We start from the raw sequence: 20760 nt of genomic DNA, 5'->3' as shown, positions 1-20760 counted from the left end.
AAGTTTAGTGTTTACTCACAGTTTGCTTGCCTATAGAGCACCGCGGGAATGAGTCCGGAAGTATACTTCCATGTTCGTCAGGGGAAAAGTGAATGGGGTTTTAGAATGGAGATTTCACTTAAATGCATCAAATAAGGTCTCTGGTTAACACAAGTTTATGGGAGCGCAAATTTTGGTTCAGCAGGATAATCTTCACAAACGTGAATAACTTTTATGACTTTTGGAACGTGAATGCGTTTGTTTTTTAACTCATTGAGTGCCAATGACAACAATCGTCGTCAATTCGAATACTAACGTAGAGTGCCAATGACGACGATTGCGTTTTTTGACGGTGGGACGTGGATCAAAGCCTATAACATCTCCTGTAAAATTTTGGGGCATGTTGAATGTGTATAACCTATTTTACCGACCCATTAGGTGGCAACAGTGCTCTCCAGATTAGAGAAAGTTGAGTAAAAAACAGAGAAGAAGTCGTTATGGAAACGGCATCGGTATGCATCGATATGCATGAAGCATAACGTTAGCTGTGCCTGTGAACAGCAGTCAATCTGCTGCCACAATTGAGCCCCTCCGTCTCCGCTGCGATAGCCCCTCCATATGATTTAGTTGCCGACACCAGCGTCTTTCTGAAAAGTTACATTATTCTCAGCTGGGAGCCGGCGACACGCTGTGAAAAAGCGGGGTGCAGCGCACTTTTCAGTGCAGAGCAAACGCAGAGCAAACACAGCAGAGCCACCAGAGACACTCCCACGGAGGAGGAGGGGGGGGGGGGGGGCACGCAGGGCAGCATACAACCATTGACAGTAAACACAGACCCAGACAGCAGGCTCGATGGACAGAGACAGGCAAACAAGCTAGAATATCTGATGCCCACCAGCAGTAAATCAAGACCAGCAAGACGGTGTAGGGTCTGCGCACGCAGGGGCCAGCGCTGCTGGTTGCAGCTAAAAAATATTATTTGGCCAAACAAAATTCCTTTGTTTTCACTGTTTTATTGAAGGAAATTATTTTTGAGGTGTCATTACATCAGAAAATATTAGCTTCAGAGTCAGTGATGTGCTTGAAATGCTTCATTTCACAAAAGGCTCATTATCTCAGCTTCTAAATTGAAACGTGTGTTTTTGCTGAAATCCACCTATCTTCTCCGGCTGATAACTAAAGAACGGAAAATGATATCAATAAACTTTTTTTTGCTGATGATAGAAGAGAATCTCATCGTTCTTTGGGCGTGTTCGGTGTTTACATAGTAATATCACACAATATTCTGTGGGCCTCGAGAAATCACTGAAAACGCTCTGAAACTCTAGCACTGGGAGCGTCCGTTCTCCAAAAGTGGCTGGCACTCAATGAGTTAAATGCAATTTTTTGAAAACGCTTCAAAAGAAGAGAGGCTGTATAACAGCCAATGAATGAGACAATGGTTGGCCCTATTCCTTATTACTAGGGCTGGGTATTGGCAAGGATCTCACGATACGATACGTATCACGATACGATTGTATCACGATATATTGCGATGCGATACATATTGCGATATATTGCGATATTCTACAGAATTTACTCAAAATTAAATAATAGAGCTAAAGATACAACACACTGTGTACCACCCAGGTAGTGTAATAATATGTACATCACTTTATACTGATAAGTTAGTGGACAAATTTTGTCAAAACTACTGAGTGTTGAGTGTTACTGAACGCATCGATATGGGAAATATCGATACAGTATCGATTAGGGGTGGGAATCACCAGATGCAGAGGCCTGGCATGGCATGGCCTGCAAAAATAAATAAATAATAATAATAATAATAATATCGCACTACTTGGTGTCCAAGTATCGATACAGTATCGGGAAATAAAATATCGCGATATATTGCCGTATCGATTATATTGCCCAGCCCTACTTATTACATACTTGATATTTACATACTGTTCTGTTATTTTGTCTACCTTTTCCATCCCCCTTTTCTCCCTTTCTCTCTCCATCATATGATTGTTCAATCTTGTTGTTATTATTACTACTGTAATTGTTACTGTTGTGTTAGCTAGATTTAGCTAGACTTTCTCCTCTGAGACATGCTTGCGAATTAGGGCTATACAAATAAACTTGACTTGACTTACCCTCTCTTCTCAGTAAATGAAGCAAACTGCTTCCAGCTTGCTCCATGCTTTTAAAGTGATTATAAAACGGCTCAGTTTAATAACAGATTCTGATTGGATGGTGAAGTAATTCATTTGAGATTCAAGAGAAAGCAAAATCATATCATCTCTTAGCAGTAACAATATATTTCCAATGTTTTTCGAAAGCAACCACAGCGGAGGTAAATTCATTTCAAAGGAGTGTATTCATTTTCTAATTTTGAATTACATTATTTCATTTAGAAACTGTTTGAAATCAGCTACAGCTGGGGTTTTCAAAGTTTGAGACTGTGGGCCTCCCCTCAGACCCCCCCCCCCCCCACACACACGTTCCTATGGGATGCCTATGGGATCATCATTGGGCCAAAATAACCTGATGCTGTATCGCTGTACATAAAAAGGTCTGTCTGAAGGCATTTATTTGTTTTCAGAATCCTTTGAAACTGACTTTACCTCAGCTAGAGAACAGGACTGCAACTCCTACTATGCCAAAGACAGGGACAGATTAGCAACGGTATCAAACTAACTGTGAATGTTAATTTGTTTATGCTTAAAAGGTATACTATGCAACTATTTCATTTAAAAAAAATGTTTTCTTATAGAAAAGTTCCCCCTCAAAAACTCAAACTCAAAATTTGTAATCCACTAAATACTGTGGCAGTGTGTTTGTTCTGCCTTCAGAGTAAAAGCATAAATTGTGTCACTTATGAGAAAAATATATTTTTTGAGCTGTACAGGGCAACGAATGGTTAGAGAAGTATAATAGTATTAAAAAATCGAAACGAAATCGAAAATCTAATTTTGAGAGAAAAAAATCTGAGATTGTATTTTTATTTTTTTGCTGATCCGAAAAATCTGTGATCCGTGGCTCAAAATCCCTCACGCGATCCGAACCGTGGGTTTTCTGATCCGTGCCAGCCCTAGTGGGCAGACGCTGCCCCCTGCCTGATTTTTAGGGGTGGGAATCGTGGAGTAACTCACGATACGATACGGTCACGATTAGGGGTGTCACAATATATCGTCCGACGAAATTTCGCTATAGTAAAACGTCACGATATGTATCGTTGAGATGAAATCTCATATCGCAATTTTTTTTTTCTTTTTCAAAAATAGACAAAGAAACGTCTTTGTTTGTTGAAGTTCAATGTGTGGAAAGTAGTTCAGTTGAACAAGTCTCTGAAGAGACACATGAGAAGTTATACAGGAGAGAAACCATTCAATTGAGTTTCTGGCAAAACTGTTTACTTGACAGGAAAAACTGAAGATGCATAAAAAATAGACTAAGAAAAGTCTTGTTGTTTGAGTTTGAAGAAAAACTGAAGATGCATAATGAGAATTTATACTGCTGAGAAACCTTTTAGTTCAAAGTAAATCTAAGTGACGGTGTAACTCATTCTATTTCAAGATAAGCCTTATCTCCAATCTCATGTTTTTTCTAGTTGTTATTGTAATAACAATTTCCCACAACAGCATGTTTTGTATTTGTACATTTCAAATAAAATACTACTTTTCCAGTCATATATTGTCATTATTCAAGTTTAAAAAAATATTGTTAAAATCGTATCGTATCGTTATCGTGAACCCAGTATCGTGATACGTATCGTATCGTGAACTGAGTGTATCGTGACACCCCTAGTCACGATACTTGGCCCTCGATAACGATATTATCACGATACAGCGATTCTGCGATAATCGATATATTGGAAGAAATTTAACCTACGATACATCACGATATCTGTGTAACTGAAGAGAAAAAAATACCCCTAAAAGGCAAGAAGCAGGTATTATGTATTTATTAGCAGAATTGACATGAACTCTCTCAGAGTTCACTCACTCACTCATACCATTTTCGATACCACGGAGGAAAAGTTAGACATAAAGCGTATTTTTTTTAATTATTATTCAAACAAGAGAACAATGGCATATATTCACAATATATTTTTAAGTTGTCTTAAGTAGTTAATGGGGGGGTGGGGATGTTCCAGCTTTCATGTAGGCTACAATTCCCTCCAAAGCCTCCCTCAAGCTGAGCTGCTGCCCCTAGTATGCTCAGAGTAGCCCAAGACAGCCCAAACACCAACTCTGCATGTCCAGGATTCAGTTATAAATCGCAACTTCGACAATTCTGCACCAAAGAACTTAAATCGACTGACGACTGGATTGTTCCCCTCAGTGGTTCCACTGCAACATCAAGGCGGGAGCGTTGTTGTAAAAAAATAACAACATAAGCTTCGTCTCTTGCCTTCAATACTCTTTGTCTGCTACATCCGGGTACGTCCACCGGCAATGCGTTTATCGTTAAATTTAGCTGCAATCTACAAGTCGGGTCCATGTATCAACAGATTTCAAAGCCAATATGTTACTGGAAAGAGCGCCACTCTGACTGGTTAACAAGTGAAACATTTGGTCACTCACACTGGCGTTTTGAGTCCGGTGTTGGTGAAGTGGTTACAGGCTTTTACAGCAGCAGTAGTGGGATTAGCTAATGTAGCTAACAGCTGCGGTGCTGTGTGTGTCTGTGTGGAGGAGGCAGAGGGAGCGTTGCTGGTATCGATAAACTTGATACTGTAGAAAATGAGTATTGTATCCGTTTAAAAATGTTTAGTAGCCTATCGAGTAAGTACCTAAGTATCCATATTTTTGACAACCCTAGGACCCTAGGACGTTTATCAAAATGGCTGTGGGGAATCAGTTTAAAAATCCTGCATATTTTAATAACATATCGATACTTGGTGCCAGTGTATCGATAACGTATCGCAAGTGGAAATATCGCGATACCGTGAGTCTCGATATTTTGTCCCACCCCTACTGATTTTCGGGGCTGGATACATTGTGTAGAGGTCCACGTGGGGCTGTATAACACCCAGCCAATAACATCGCTCACAGCGCAACAGCCTGCCAATAGCATCGCTAAGATGTTCTGAGAGGAATCCCTCAGCAGTAGTCTGGGTACGCTTTACTCCGCTTTTGGCCAAAACCAAGGAAACAGGAAATAATACCGGAAATAAGTGCGCCTAAAAACTTCTTTGTTGCCGTTAGCTTGACGCGGCGAGGTTACGTTAGCTAGAGCCTGATACAAAGAAGAACAACACAAGTTGTAGTAGCTTTATTTCTCTAGTAGTCACTGCCGAGGAAGGTTTCTGGAGAACCAAAGACAATGAGTACTCGCCATGTGAAATCTTATGATCAATGTCCATGTCTTTCCCAGCACAGGCAGCAGAGATGCTTTAACTGTTGTACGTGATCCTCCATTTTCGATAACAGCGGACAGACAACTATAACTATTCCATCAACCGGCCATTTGTTTGAAAAGTAAAGCTCCTGTATTGGCTTAAAATATGTGATATTGTGAATTTGCGATGTTTCTACAAGAACTTCTTAAAAAACTTTGTTCGGTCCGTCCATCTTTTGTTTTGTTGTTTGCCGTTTTATTCTTTCTCGCCGAGAAGAGCCTGGTGACGCGAGGTTACTCGGCAGAGCAGAGTCAGCACACACTAAAACCAGGAAATAGAGCTCCTTCCCAGATCAATGTTTGAGCGGTTTGCCGCTCATCCCTCAATGGTTTGAAGGTATGTGTTTATTTGTGTTTTTATAGCATAACTGCTGTGGAACTATCAGAGAATAACGTTTGAACGGTTTACTGGCGCTCTCTCTCTCAACATAAACACAACCTCGCTCGACCACATAAACAGAACACACCAAAACAATCTCTGATCGCGGAAATGCACACAGGGCGCAGCGCCTCTCAACATAAACACACTGGCACACTATTATATGGGCCAGAAGTGATCGTTTTGAAGGCAAACTTTTGTATAATTATGCTTCAATCATGAGAGGCCAGTCGGTAAGATTTAACAAACTTTATTTAGCAATCGGCATGCATGGGGGGATCTCCTAGCCTAAGCAGATGCCCTCCTCTTGCCTCAAGAGCAGCGCCACTGGCTAATGGAGTCATGCGCCAAAGTATTTGCCATGCATGCCGATTGCTAAATAAAGTTTGTTAAATCTTACCGACTGGCCTCTCATGATTGAAGTGAGGTCTCTAGACCATAGTTCAAGCAGAAGGCCATTCGTGCATAATCTAATCCGATCACCCCTGACGTCAATCAAGTTCTAGTATGACGTGGTCAGTCAAAGTCTTAGTATGACGTCCGCAATGACGTCAGATATGACGTCAGTTAATTCTCATATATATAGCAAGGGTTCTACGTCACCTCTCTCTCTCTGGCCGATCATAACAGCAGCAGCTTCACAGCAGTCCATCTCCCTTGAGCCCTCCTCCGGAGCGTTGTTTTGCCCCACCCACCTCCCCAGTCCGCCACCAACGAGTCGTGACTCCTGATCCCCCACGGGGGGGGGGATCTCCTAGCCTAAGCAGATGCCCTCCTCTTGCCTCAAGAGCAGCGCCACTGGCTAATGCCATTAGCCAGTGGCGGGTGGTCAACTCGCGCCGCACGACTTGGCCTTCTGACTGACCCTGACTCTCTCTCTCGACTCTCTCTCTCCCCGGATGACTTAGGGGTTGGTGACTTGGTGGCTTAGGGGTTGGTGACTTAGTGGCTTAGGGGTTCCCAACTTGGCCTCGGTGACTTAGTGACTTCCCGACTTGGCGCTGGACTTGGATGACTTAGGGTTGGTGACTTAGTGGCTTAGGGGATGACTTAGGGGTTGGTGACTTAGTGGCTTAGGGGATGACTTAGGGGTTGGTGACTTAGGGTTTTTTTTTTTTTTTTTTTTTTTGTGTTATTACTATTGTTATTAGTGGGCGTTTAAAGATGGGATGATCGGATCGCAGACCAGGTAGATTGTCAATCAACTCGCTTTATTTAATCAAACACGAGGGACACCTACAGTACATGTGGTGTTTTCAAAGCAATGTAAATCAATATTTCTTGTTTGGTGGGGGGCGGGTCCTTTGCGGGCAGTGCTACATGCGTGCAGGAAATTACATTTGGGATATGTGCACACGTTTTCATTGAAATATCTGCAAAGGTAGTCGGGGGAATGGGCATGCACCTGGGAGGACCCACTGGTGTCGGGCGCCCAGGAGGGGGCGGGGCTGGGGGCGGCGCCGACCCACCTGGGCCCTTCTTGATCTAACTTCTTTCTCTCTCTTCTTTCTCTCTCTTTATATAAAAAAAAAAAAAAAAATCCTAAACTAAAACTCGTACCACTGTTCCTTCAGGATTTGTAGTTGTCATAGACTGTGCTCCATAGTTGATTGCTCTATTGCTGACAAAAAGTGTGTTATTGTAAGTCGCTTTGGATAAAAGCGTCTGCCAAATGACGAAATGTAAATGTAATGTAATGACTGAAAGGCCGCCTTTGGGCAGAATTGTGCAGAGTGCCCCGGTTCGCCGCACGAGTAGCAGGTGTTCACCGGCCGCCCGCTAACCAGCAACATGAAGATCTGCATGTCCATAATGGTCCTTTTGCACTCGGGGGATGGCAGGAGTATGCTAACTAAATTGATGTCTCTGCCCTTCAAAATCTGGGATCTCAACCTGGGAGACACATCGGCACAGGGAGAAACAAAAGGCATACCAAATGAGATGGCGGGCGTGGCGGACGCCAGGGTGTTCATCTGGGCGGGTTGGGCGGTGGTGAGGAGCACGTCGGCTTGCTGCGTGGGCGGGGGCGGGATCGGCTGCTGCGCTGGCTGGGCTGTGGCGAACGTGGGGGGAAAGGGGGGGGGGGGGTTTCCAGGGCCCTCAGACGAGCATCCACTGATCTGCTAGCATCTAGCAGGGACAGCAGAATGGCTCTTGACGACCCCTGTCGGCTCGGCGGAGCTGCGAATGGTGCCGTTTCCGCTTCCGGGGCGGCGGCCTGGAGGTCAGTGCGACCAGGAAGGACATGGCGTCTCGCGGTGGCCCCGCGGCCTGTATTTCCCCGGCGTCTCCCCGCTCTCGGAGCGGCTGCCTCTGCTGATCTTCGTCCGCGGCCTCTCGCACGTCCGCGCCGAGCGGCCTCCCCTTCTGGCACGCTCGCGCGCGTTCTTGGGCGACCGGGCGCACGCGGCACTTCGTCATCTGCTCTCCTTCCAAGGGCCGTCGCAGTGGCGCGCCCCGTGCCACGGGAACGCGCGCCGGGCCCTTTCATCGTGGCTGCGTTGGCGGCCTGTGGTCCGGCCGCTTCGCCAACGTCTTCATCAGACGTCTCGGAAAGCAAGAACGCACCGTGGCCGATCTGGAACGGGGTCTCGTTGGCTGAGCTGCTGTCGCTGTCCATGGACTGCTCTGGCTCGGAGCTCGACATGCCGGGAATGGAGTGGGAAGCGTTGAGGAATATGCGGGGAATATCTGCGTTGGATTTCCACGGGTAGAGAAGGCTTGAGGGTGCTGATTCGGTCTCCGGATATGGTGCAAAACAACGCTCCGGAGGAGGGCTCAAGGGAGATGGACTGCTGTGAAGCTGCTGCTGTTATGATCGGCCAGAGAGAGAGAGGTGACGTAGAACCCTTGCTATATATATGAGAATTAACTGACGTCATATCTGACGTCATTACGGACGTCATACTAAGACTTTGACTGACCACGTCATACTAGAACTTGATTGACGTCAGGGGTGATCGGATTAGATTATGCACGAATGGCCTTCTGCTTGAACTATGGTCTAGAGACCTCACTTTTTTTATGAAATGGTTGCATAGTATACCTTTAATCTGTCAAAGTAGCTTAGTGTTTTGAGGAAAATACAAAGAAATAAAGAATATATTTAATAACAGAAACAATAAATTTGCTTGTCTTTAGAGTTGAGAGTTTTCTCAATTGTCTGACATGATGAATAAAGAAAAGCTAGAGCAGGTTCGTTTGAATTTGGCATAGTGAGAGTTACTTCTGTCTCCAAACGAAATTTACAAGAATACATTTTCTTTTTCTTCTTTTGTCAATTTGACTGCCAAAAGATAAACACATGAGCTTTTCTGCCATAGCTTTATTACTAGCTCCTCATATCTACATCAGGTGTTGTTGTACCTGTGAAGCTGTTAAAGAAAATACAACAATTACACAAATCATTTAAGAAAGTCTAACGAGATACAAAGTCCCTACATAAAATCTATTATATGACTCAATTGTAAAAATCCATTTCAAATTAACAGGTATGAGAGGGAGCATGGTCCAAATTCATATTTTTTCATTCCACTCAATACACAATAATCTGAAATTATTACCGGTAGTTGTAATATGAGATTAGTCTTTAACATCGATGACTCATAATGCCAATAAAATCTTTTTTTCCATTTAATGTGACAGAAATCATTGTCCTAGTAAAATTACAGCATTATTATTATTATTATTATTATTATTTAAATATGCAGTTGGGCCATTCCCTGCCAAACAGCTGATATCATGACATAAGCAGTACACTGAAGTGTAACAAAGACAGAAAAAACACTGAAGCAGTTTAGAAATGAGAACCACCACAGCAGTAATGCTACCAATAAGGAATCATCATAACACAACATTATAGAAAGCAATATGCACTATGACCTATTAGGGTCTTAAATTCTAACATGCCAAACACCAGTTGCCAGTAAACTCTGTCTTTGTCATAATATAAGCCACATTTGTCCACTGCTGCTGACCATTGTAAACTCTCTGACTACGAGCGAGACAAGGAATTATGGCAGCCGATTATGCCAATAGAAAAGCAGTGGCATGAATTCACCCAAGTGCCTCTGGATGGTGCTGCCTGATCGGGCGTTCACACCAAACGCGCCATCGCGCCATTGCGCAGAGCGAGGCCATTGTTTTGAAATAAAGACGTGGCAGCGCTCTCTGAAACGGCTACGCAGACAAAAGCGCACATGAACCAGCGTCGGAAAAAACATGAGTGGTGGTGAACGCCGAGAGACCCTTTTTTTTTTATCCCATTTGAATTGTGCCATGAGGTACACATACGATGTTTGTCAATTTAAAAAGATCGCTTTGCAAGTCAAGAAAGTCGCAGTTTGTCGTGAAACTGAAACATTCAGTTGCTGGTTTATATAGGGCCCTACCGGAACGGAAGGTGCGTGACTTTGGCTCTATATTCACCTTATTCTTTGCCCATACAAGGACGCTTCCGCATGACGTCATTTTGTAGTCGTCTTTCCGGTTTTAGACACGGAAGTAGATGACGCCTACCGCAGTCATTTTTAGACTTGCCATAAAGCGGTTTTCAAGCAAAAAAAAAAAATGTTTTAAAGTTTTAATATTTTTCGGGTGAGAACGTAACATATGTGACCAGTTTATCAGAATAACGCCCATTTGGAAATATTTAACGACCAGCGAGGACTGACAGCGCTGGCTGTGCTGGCCGGTCGGACTAGCTATCTGTCAAACCCTGCTGTAGGCTTACTGGCAGTGAGAAAACACTGTCGACGTGCTTTTGTAACTAACGTTACAAATGCCGACCGGGTACAGCCATCGGCTCCTCGCAGCAGTAACGCTATGAACATGTAACTGAAGTTGGCCTCAGTGTAGCTTAATTCTGAACGTTGCCAAACTTCATTCATTATTATAGTGACGTTTTGTTTTGAAATTGGCCGCCAACTAGCGCTGAACCGGAAGAACAAATACAATTGCGTGTAACGTGGAAGAGAGAAAAAGTGGGCGTGGTGAATAAGGTGAATACAGGAAGAGGAAGTATGCAGAGGCTCAAAGTGGCTTACGATGACGCCATGAGGTTGCTGCTTCAGGTACCCAGATGGCAGAGTGCCAGTCAACTGTTTGTGATCTCTGGTGTCCCTACAGTCCCTACATGTGAGGCACTTTTAAAACATTTATAATTTAAACATTTTAATAATTTAAAACAATGTATAATTGTATGTGTCTAGATGAGTCAGAGAATAGCTTCAGAGAGGCTTTAACCATCCCTAGGGAGAGCTGCTCTTCATTCACATCCAGGCTCAGAAAACACTGGCGAGATAGCCTACTGTTAAACTGATGAACGCTGACCTAAAAAATACATCTGAAAATGTACAGTATGTTCTAATTTCAGCGATGGTTGTTATATTAGCCGGGGTTACCGTTAGCCACTAACGCTAGCTACTAGCCCATAGTTCATAGTTGTAACGTAACGTTACATCCAGGGAGCTGGATTAAAACGGACACATATTTCCAGAGCCTACGACACAGTCTAACATCCTCACTGACTCCTCCCCTCCAAGCCACATGTACCGAGCATAACTAACGTAACGTTATCCACTGAGGCAGCACCGGAAGCACCCGCAACTGTAACGGCGGGCGAATGTTGCCGCTACTTCCGCTCTGGACCAGCCAACGAGTTCAACAGAGGGAACACGCACACAGAGAACAGCGCTGCTGTCTATGTGCTGCCTCCTGCAGGCGAGGCGGCGCAGCAGAAATGAGCGAGGAGGAGGGGAAGGAGGAAGACGCACGGTAGTCTAGAAAGGAGCGCGCTCAATTTCTAGTTCCTATAATCATTCAGTCATTTACTATAGGATAACTGCTGTGTGTGCGTTTCTCCCCCAGCAGGCGGCATGGTCTGTGGGAGAAACACAAAAGCGAAAGTAAACCGAAAGACACGTGTTGCAGCGCGATGCCCTCCGTCTCTGTGCAATTGTTATTATATTTGCTGCTGTATTTGTATTTTATTATTCTGTAAATGACTTGACTTGCACAGGCAGCAGAAGACGTGGATGACGTTTGTAAATGAATGACAGAAACTAAGCAAATTTAACTGACGTGACGTGTTGCAGTCGCTGAGCGTCTATCGATGCTTCAGTGCGTCGCATTGAATTGATTTGAACGGCCTGTACAGGATCTGTGCTTGTTATTGTTGATCCGTTTGTATTGTGCATCTTTTATTGATCACTGTTTTTGTCTGTTTTGTAAAGTGTTGTACAAGTAAAGGTTATCATTGTTCAATTGTATGCTGCATGCATAGTCTAAAAATGGAAAGTCAGCTATGATTATTATCTATCGACTGCCAAAACTGGTAAACGGATGCGACTTAAAGTGGCTGAAAGAGTTGAGCTGAGAACTGGTGGTTGGAGTTCTATTTCCCAGTAGCATTGCTGCTGTGGTATTAAACCCCACACTGCAGAGCTGCTACTGTCTGTCGTTTTGCACAGATCAGACTGCAGACTACTTACTGTGGCTTAGCTCCCCCTATCAATAGGACCTGGATGCACTCCAGGCTACCTGAGCGGGCCGCCTTGTGGACTGGAGTCTCACCTACATAGTCCTGGGAATAAAAAAAAAACAATGCAAACAGTGTGGACATGCATTAGAAGGTGTTATTACATACATTACTTCTACGAGTCTATTTGCACATGCATTCAAAATGTGCAAACGGATGTTAAAATGTAAGGAGCAATTAATTAAATTAACTTGTTGATCAAATGTTGTTCAAACAAGGTTGGAGTGAATTCTCTTTATATTTTAGGGTGCAACCTAGCCTGGGTGAACCTAGCCTTCAACGCGACGTCACAGAGTAGTGACTGATACTGTAGTACATAGAGGTCACGTGGAGGCTGGGTTTACCCAGGCTAGGTGCAACCACACTTTTTTTAATGTAAATGTTTTAGCCCGAATCATAGTGGAAAAGTTAACCTTGCTGCATTTTTGTATTATGGTTAGTTAGGTCTATTAAACGTGAACCAGTGCTTGTAAACAAAAGACACAAGTAGCATGTTATGTTATTTATTTATTTTCAATCTGTTGAATTATGACGTCTGCGCGTGTGTGTATATATATATATATATATATATATATATATATATATATATATACATATATATATATATATATATATATATATATGTATGTGTATATACTATATATATATATATATACAGTATATAAAACATACAATTTGTCCAGTTTCCAAAATTTCCATCTGATATGATTCGGTTTATCTATCGGGGGCAACATTGCAGGAATGGCAATGTGTTTCTGCCCCAGTCACAGACAGCACTAAACTGAAAATTGTACCAATAACCTCTGAACCAGAAAATATTGATTTGAATGGATAGGCTACTTCGATCTGTCATCCAGTTTTGACTGAGTAACATGGATAGCCTACTTAGATATGTCATACAGTTCTGACTGAGTAACATGAATAGCCTACTTAGATCTATCATACAGTTCTGACTGAGTAACATGAATAGCCTACTTAGATCTGTCATCTGGTTCTGACTGAGTAACATGAATAGCCTACTTAGATCTGTCATCCAGTTCTGACTGAGTAACATGAATAGCCTACTTAGATCTGTCATCCAGTTCTGACTGAGTAACATGAATAGCCTACTTAGATCTGTCATACAGTTCTGACTGAGTAACATGAATAGCCTACTTAGATCTGTCATCTGACTGAGTAACATGGATAGTCTACTTAGATCTGTCATCCAGTTCTGACTGAGTAACATGAATAGCCTACTTAGATCTGTCATACAGTTCTGACTGAGTAACATGAATAGCCTACTTAGATCTGTCATCTGACTGAGTAACATGAATAGCCTACTTAGATCTGTCATCCGGTTCTGACTGAGTAACATGAATAGCCTACTTAGATCTGTCATCCAGTTCTGACTGAGTAACATGAATAGCCTACTTAGATCTATCATACAGTTCTGACTGAGTAACATGAATAGCCTACTTAGATCTGTCATCCAGTTCTGACTGAGTAACATGAATAGTCTACTTAGATCTGTCATCCAGTTCTGACTGAGTAACATGAATAGCCTACTTAGATCTATCATACAGTTCTGACTGAGTAACATGGATAGCCTACTTAGATCTATCATACAGTTCTGACTGAGTAACATGAATAGCCTACTTAGATCTGTCATCCAGTTCTGACTGAGTAACATGGATAGCCTACTTAGATCTGTCATCCAGTTCTGACTGAGTAACATGAATAGCCTACTTAGATCTGTCATCCAGTTCTGACTGAGTAACATGGATAGCCTACTTAGATCTGTCATCCAGTTCTGACTGAGTAACATGGATAGCCTACTTAGATCTATCATACAGTTCTGACTGAGTAACATGAATAGCCTACTTAGATCTGTCATCCAGTTCTGACTGAGTAACATGAATAGCCTACTTAGATCTGTCATCCGGTTCTGACTGAGTAACATGAATAGTCTACTTAGATCTGTCATCCAGTTCTGACTGAGTAACATGGATAGCCTACTTAGATCTGTCATCCAGTTCTGACTGAGTAACATGAATAGTCTACTTAGATCTGTCATACAGTTCTGACTGAGTAACATGGATAGCCTACTTAGATCTGTCATCCAGTTCTGACTGAGTAACATGAATAGCCTACTTAGATCTATCATACAGTTCTGACTGAGTAACATGGATAGCCTACTTAGATCTATCATACAGTTCTGAGTAACATGAATAGCCTACTTAGATCTGTCATCCAGTTCTGACTGAGTAACATGGATAGCCTACTTAGATCTGTCATCCAGTTCTGACTGAGTAACATGAATAGCCTACTTAGATCTGTCATCCAGTTCTGACTGAGTAACATGAATAGCCTACTTAGATCTATCATACAGTTCTGACTGAGTAACATGAATAGCCTACTTAGATCTATCATACAGTTCTGACTGAGTAAGATGAATAGCCTACTTAGATCTGTCATCTGACTGAGTAACATGAATAGCCTACTTAGATCTGTCATCCGGTTCTGACTGAGTAACATGAATAGCCTACTTAGATCTGTCATCCAGTTCTGACTGAGTAACATGAATAGCCTACTTAGATCTGTCATACAGTTCTGACTGAGTAACATGAATAGCCTACTTAGATCTGTCATACAGTTCTGACTGAGTAACATGAATAGCCTACTTAGATCTATCATACAGTTCTGACTGAGTAAGATGAATAGCCTACTTAGATCTGTCATCTGACTGAGTAACATGAATAGCCTACTTAGATCTGTCATCCAGTTCTGACTGAGTAACATGAATAGCCTACTTAGATCTGTCATCCAGTTCTGACTGAGTAACATGAATAGCCTACTTAGATCTGTCATACAGTTCTGACTGAGTAACATGAATAGCCTACTTAGATCTGTCATACAGTTCTGACTGAGTAACATGAATAGCCTACTTAGATCTGTCATCCAGTTCTGACTGAGTAACATGAATAGCCTACTTAGATCTGTCATACAGTTCTGACTGAGTAACATGAATAGCCTACTTAGATCTATCATACAGTTCTGACTGAGTAACATGAATAGTCTACTTAGATCTGTCATCCAGTTCTGACTGAGTAACATGAATAGCCTACTTAGATCTGTCATCCAGTTCTGACTGAGTAACATGAATAGCCTACTTAGATCTGTCATACAGTTCTGACTGAGTAACATGAATAGCCTACTTAGATCTATCATACAGTTCTGACTGAGTAAGATGAATAGCCTACTTAGATCTGTCATCTGACTGAGTAACATGAATAGCCTACTTAGATCTGTCATCCGGTTCTGACTGAGTAACATGAATAGCCTACTTAGATCTGTCATCCGGTTCTGACTGAGTAACATGAATAGCCTACTTAGATCTGTCATACAGTTCTGACTGAGTAACATGAATAGCCTACTTAGATCTGTCATCTGACTGAGTAACATGAATAGCCTACTTACTACACGACGGACATCAATAACAAGTCATAACAGATAATGAAATTGATCGATACACAAAACAACCACGGCAAAATAAGATGAAGACAGATCATAAACAAATAAACAATGTGTGATTTCCACTGTTTTTCTACTACCTCTTTGACCCCCATGATCAGCTAAATGAACATGAGCGTCCATCCTTTTCAGTCAAGTCTGTGCCCAGCCCCTCCAAACTAACGTTGGCGTTAACAGGTCAGTAATGGAGTGAGCTTAATATACTTCAAAGCAGAGCCTTTACACTCCCCCTCTTCTCAGCATCAAATATGACACCAAAAGCCAAGCGCCGGGCTTGAACAGAGCGTTGCATAATAGTGACCTCCTAACCTGATTTCCCTTCACAAAGCTCCCTCTACATGCACTTTCAATCAGAGAGAGGACACAGATAGAGACAGACGGGCATCGACTAAATTGAAACGGAGTGTAAGACAGGCCATCTGAGTGTAAGACAGGCCATCAGTTACCGCTTTCAGACAGACACGGTTCTGGCTCTGGCTCCGTTCTGGAGTCTCAGAACCTTGGTGCTTTCTGGCAAACCAGCCCGTGTTCACACCAGTTTAAGCGGAACCAAAGTGGGAGGACATTATTCGGTAGTCCTCCTTCAGTTTTTTAAGTTTATTAATTATTTGGTCTGGCGTTCGATTGAACCCAGCCTTGGCCATCTCTTCCGCAAGTTCGGCATACGACTTGCTCTTTCTTGTACTGCTTTCTACTCTAGCTTTTCTTGAGATTCGGTAGATGCCTAAATCGCCACTAAACATTTGGTTTCCTCAGGAGACCACTGCAAATTATTTTTCTCCATGTTGTCACTGCCTGCTTCTCCTTCCTGCTCATTTTCCCAGCCTAGAATGAGACACGCCCACTGATGATGTCACGGTTCCAAAGGAAAAAACAACTATTTTTTAGTTCCGCTGAGAACCAACTTTTCAGGTTCCGAACCAATTGTTTTTTTCGGTCTGAACGCGCCGGCCGGTTCAAATTTGGGTTCGGGAACCGGAACTGGCACGGAGCCCTGCCGGTGTGAAAGCCCTATGAGTGTAAGACAGGCCAATGCCATCTGAGTGTAAGACAAGCCATCAGCATTACACAACTCTGGCCGGTGATCCAGGCCTGTCTTTGACAGCTATTGCTAACTCGAGCCACTAGGGCTGTACGTTCATAATGCTGACATTTGAATTCAAAAATTAACATTCGATTATATTAATTAAAAAAACAATATATTTTTTAATGCTAGAATGAATGACCCTAAACCCAACGAGTCAGTACTCCTCATGTCCCTCCAGCCGATTAATTCATGGATGTATAAGGAATGACTGAATCCATTGACTATGAAGGATTACTACGTAGCTTTAAAGGGATAGTTCAGTTTGTTTGAAGTGGGGTCCTATGAGGTACTCTCATACAGTCAGTGCACTGGGTAAAGCACTCTGGACGCATCGCCCACCGAGATAGGAGAACTGCACTCCAGCTGCGGCAGGCACAGAGAGCTGTCTGCTGAGTGTGATGGGGGCCAAGAGCAAAAACATACAAAACAACAAAAATAATACATAAAGTGCTTCCATACTGCTCACCTGGCATAATGCAAGTCTCCACAAGCTCTGTGATGCCAAGTTGACTTGAAAATATGTCATTTACACCCTGTTTTTAGCTGAAATCGTCACTGGAGCTAGCAGCTGAAAGTTCAACAACTAGGGTACAACCTTGCTACAGTGACGATTTCAGCTAAAAACAGGGTGTAAATGACATCTTTTCAAGTCAACTTGGCATCTCAGGGCTTGTGGGAGACTTGCATTATGCCAGGTGAGCAGTATGGAAGCATTTCATGTATTTTTTCTGTTGTTTTGTATGTTTTTGCTCTTGGCCCCCATCACACTCAGCAGACAGCTCTCTGTGCCTGTTGCAGCTGGAGTGCAGTTCTCCTATCTCGGTGCACGATGCGTCCAGAGTGCTTTACCCAGTGCACGGACTGTATGAGAGTACCTCATAGGACCCCACTTCAAACAAACTGAACTATCCCTTTAATAGAAGAATCCACTTAAGTCCCTGTTTAGTGCAATTAGTACTGTACTGTCTGTGCAATGTTCACTGCAGTTATATTCATGAAAGAAAGTTGATTTAAATAAAAAGGCTCATATTTATTTTCCGATGAGTCACTTTATTTTATTTTTATTGTCATGATGACATGGTAAATGGTAAATGGCCTGCATTTATATAGCGCTTTTATCCAAAGTGCTTTACAGTCAGTAGGTACATTCACCCATTCACACACCGATGGCGGCAGGTTGCCACGCAGGGTGCTGGCACACCAACGGGAGCAATTTGGGGTTCAGTGTCTTGCCCAAGGACACTTTGACATGCAGACTGGAGGAGCTGGGAATGGAACCATCGACCTCTTTTATCCAAAGTGATTAGTGGATGACCCACTCTACCTCCTGAGCGACATCACAGCAGAAAACCTCAACAGAATATTTGAATTATATATATATATATATATATATATATATATATATATATATATATTCGTTACAGCCCTACAAACCACTGTAGTAGTGTGATGAGGGTTTGGGTTTTTCAGTGACTTTCCAGTGGCACAGTCACACCAAGCTAAACAGATCCTATAATAGGATCAGTGTTTCCCACAGAATCTATTTGTGGTGGTGCTGTAGGTGGGTTGGCCGGGGGGGATTCTTAGTACTCTTATATTGTCAATATACAGGCTATTATCAATAAAGTACCCCATTACATTCTCTAATTTATTCCACTTCAAAGATAATATAACATAAAAATATGAATATTGTTACATTGCTACACTGCTCCGTTTGTTGCTGGCTTTTGCAGTAGTCTCCAAAAGGGGTCCGGGACCCCCAGGGGGTCCGCAGAGCCACTGCAGGGGGTTCGCGAATTTTTTTCCAAAGTAGTTTGTGAACTTTTTCTTTTTTTTGACAAAAAATACAGGTCTACAGGGTATAGAAGAAGAGAAATGAGGCTCCTTTTACAGAGAAATCTGCTTTTCTGCCCCTCTGCCCTGCTACGTGTGTGGAATTCTAACGGTTTCCTCTCAAATGTGGAGATTTTCAACAGAATCCTTCCCCAACACTACTCAAAAGCCATATTTGGAAAAAAAAACATTTTAGGGTTTAGTTGACTGCTGGTGAAAAAGGCCCATGATGCTGGACGGCGACCTGAGAGACCTACCTGTCTGTTGACGTCAGCTCCAGCCTGCAGCAGCCAGACCACGCAGTGCGGGTGTCCTCCAAACGCAGCGATGTGCGCTGGCGTCTGGTCGAACCGGCTGGTCACGGCGTTCACCGCGCAGCCCATCTGCACCAAGCGCACCACACACTCCAGCTGCGTGTACGCAAGCACAAAACATAGGCAAACAATGAGCGTTTTTATTTTAAAAAAAACATTTCAATACTGCTTTGATAGCGTTGCCAAAGAGTTGATTTCAATTGATATAAAATTTTTGACACTTTCAACAAATGTGTTTTAACACATTAAGTGCCATAGACGACCTAACTCGTCTTACATAATCCAGCGCTTAAGTGCCAAGGACGGACTAACTCGTCTTACATAAAGATTTTTTTTTTTTGACAGTGGGACATCAATCAACCCCTTTTACATCTTCGAGATAACTATTTGGAGCAAGAGCATGTGTGTAATCTATTTTACCGACCACTAAGTGGCGACAGAGACCGAGAGAAGTCACAGCCACGGGACCCAAAAGCCACAAAAGCAGCCGCCTCCAGCGGAAATGGCTTGGCGATTTTACAGTCATTAGCCCGGACACACACACACAGAACGGACAGAGATCCCTTCCCCCCAGAGCCGCGCAGCAACGCGCGAACACACACACACACACACACACACACACACACACCGCGGAAGCAAGCCATTCAAGGAAATGGCGACGCGATTTTACAGTAATCCATTTCAGACTCGTCTTGCCCGACAGGCAGACAGGCAGGCAGGCAGCACAACGCGCTTCTGACACGCTCCTCCTTCCTCCTGGCTCTAGAGCCAGGAGGAAGGAGGAGAAGACACACGGAGGGAGGAGTTTGAATGAGAGGGGTGTTTCCTGTTGTTATGGAGGAAATTACTGTTCAAAACTATTGTTTAGAATGTCTGACGGTCTTACTGATGCCAAAAATGAATGGTTAAAGTGACTGTTTCACAAAAAGCCATTTATCTCTGAATAAATTTCCAGACGCTGAAACCATGCTGTACTCAACGGCTAATATCTACATAACTACTAACTCTGCAAACTAACTCTTTTAGACAGAGAAAGCACACATTCTATTAGTTATTTTTAGATGATTGATGTTCATGAATTCTTAACAGAAAAGAATCCTCGGCTGTTCTAAAATGAGCCAGAATCGTCAAAAACACCCCTGGCACAACTTACCTACAGGAATGAAAACATGGCTGGCATTCAATGTGTTAAGCTGAAAATACATTTAATTTCTATTGAGAGCTTGGGGAGAATACAAGCTGTATGGGATTTTATGTGTCAGAGGAGCACCCACATTAACTTTCATAAATTGTCTATGGCTATAAGCATTATAAAATTGGCCTCTGTGGCAGTTTACTATTACTACTTACTACCATTTTGGACTGACATACATCTTTATCTATGATAAGAGGCCACAGCTATGCCATTTTATGTGCGATCGTGCTGAATCTTTCTGGAAGTGTAAAGACCAAAATTTGGTAAAAGTGACCAACTAGTGGCCAAAATGACTCAAGACGGGTTCAGCACCATGGAGAGCTCCAGAGTGGAGGAGCACACAGGTGAGCGGAGTTGTAATCAACCCTGTGGGGAGAGAGAGATCGGCTGCATGCTAAAATATTGCTCGTCACACAGGGACGGGTATTCTGCTCTGCTATGTATGACATAGGCCTACATGTAAATGGGGGAGATTTGTGACACAGCTGTGAGGGCAGGTGAAGGGTTAATTTTGAGTGGAGTTGTTTTGGCGCC

At 42.9% G+C, this 20760-nt stretch overlaps 1 protein-coding gene across 1 annotated transcript in view; it reads right to left on the bottom strand.

Annotated features, from left to right (window-relative positions):
• Positions 1-20760, bottom strand: part of ankrd10a (ankyrin repeat domain 10a) — a gene marked incomplete at its 5' end in the record, with an annotated part of 45458 nt that overhangs the window by 24064 nt on the left and 634 nt on the right. The window contains 2 exons of the mRNA XM_083634344.1: positions 12238-12329; positions 18975-19127. Of these exons, the coding sequence (XP_083490470.1) occupies positions 12238-12329; positions 18975-19127 (245 nt within the window). The remainder of the gene's footprint in view (positions 1-12237; positions 12330-18974; positions 19128-20760) is intronic.

This window comes from Poromitra crassiceps (assembly GCF_964638095.1).
Source record: "Poromitra crassiceps genome assembly, chromosome: 3".
Taxonomy (NCBI): domain Eukaryota; kingdom Metazoa; phylum Chordata; class Actinopteri; order Beryciformes; family Melamphaidae; genus Poromitra; species Poromitra crassiceps.
The sequence above is the reverse complement of the archived record's forward strand: the minus strand, read 5'-3'. Positions and strand labels throughout refer to the sequence as shown.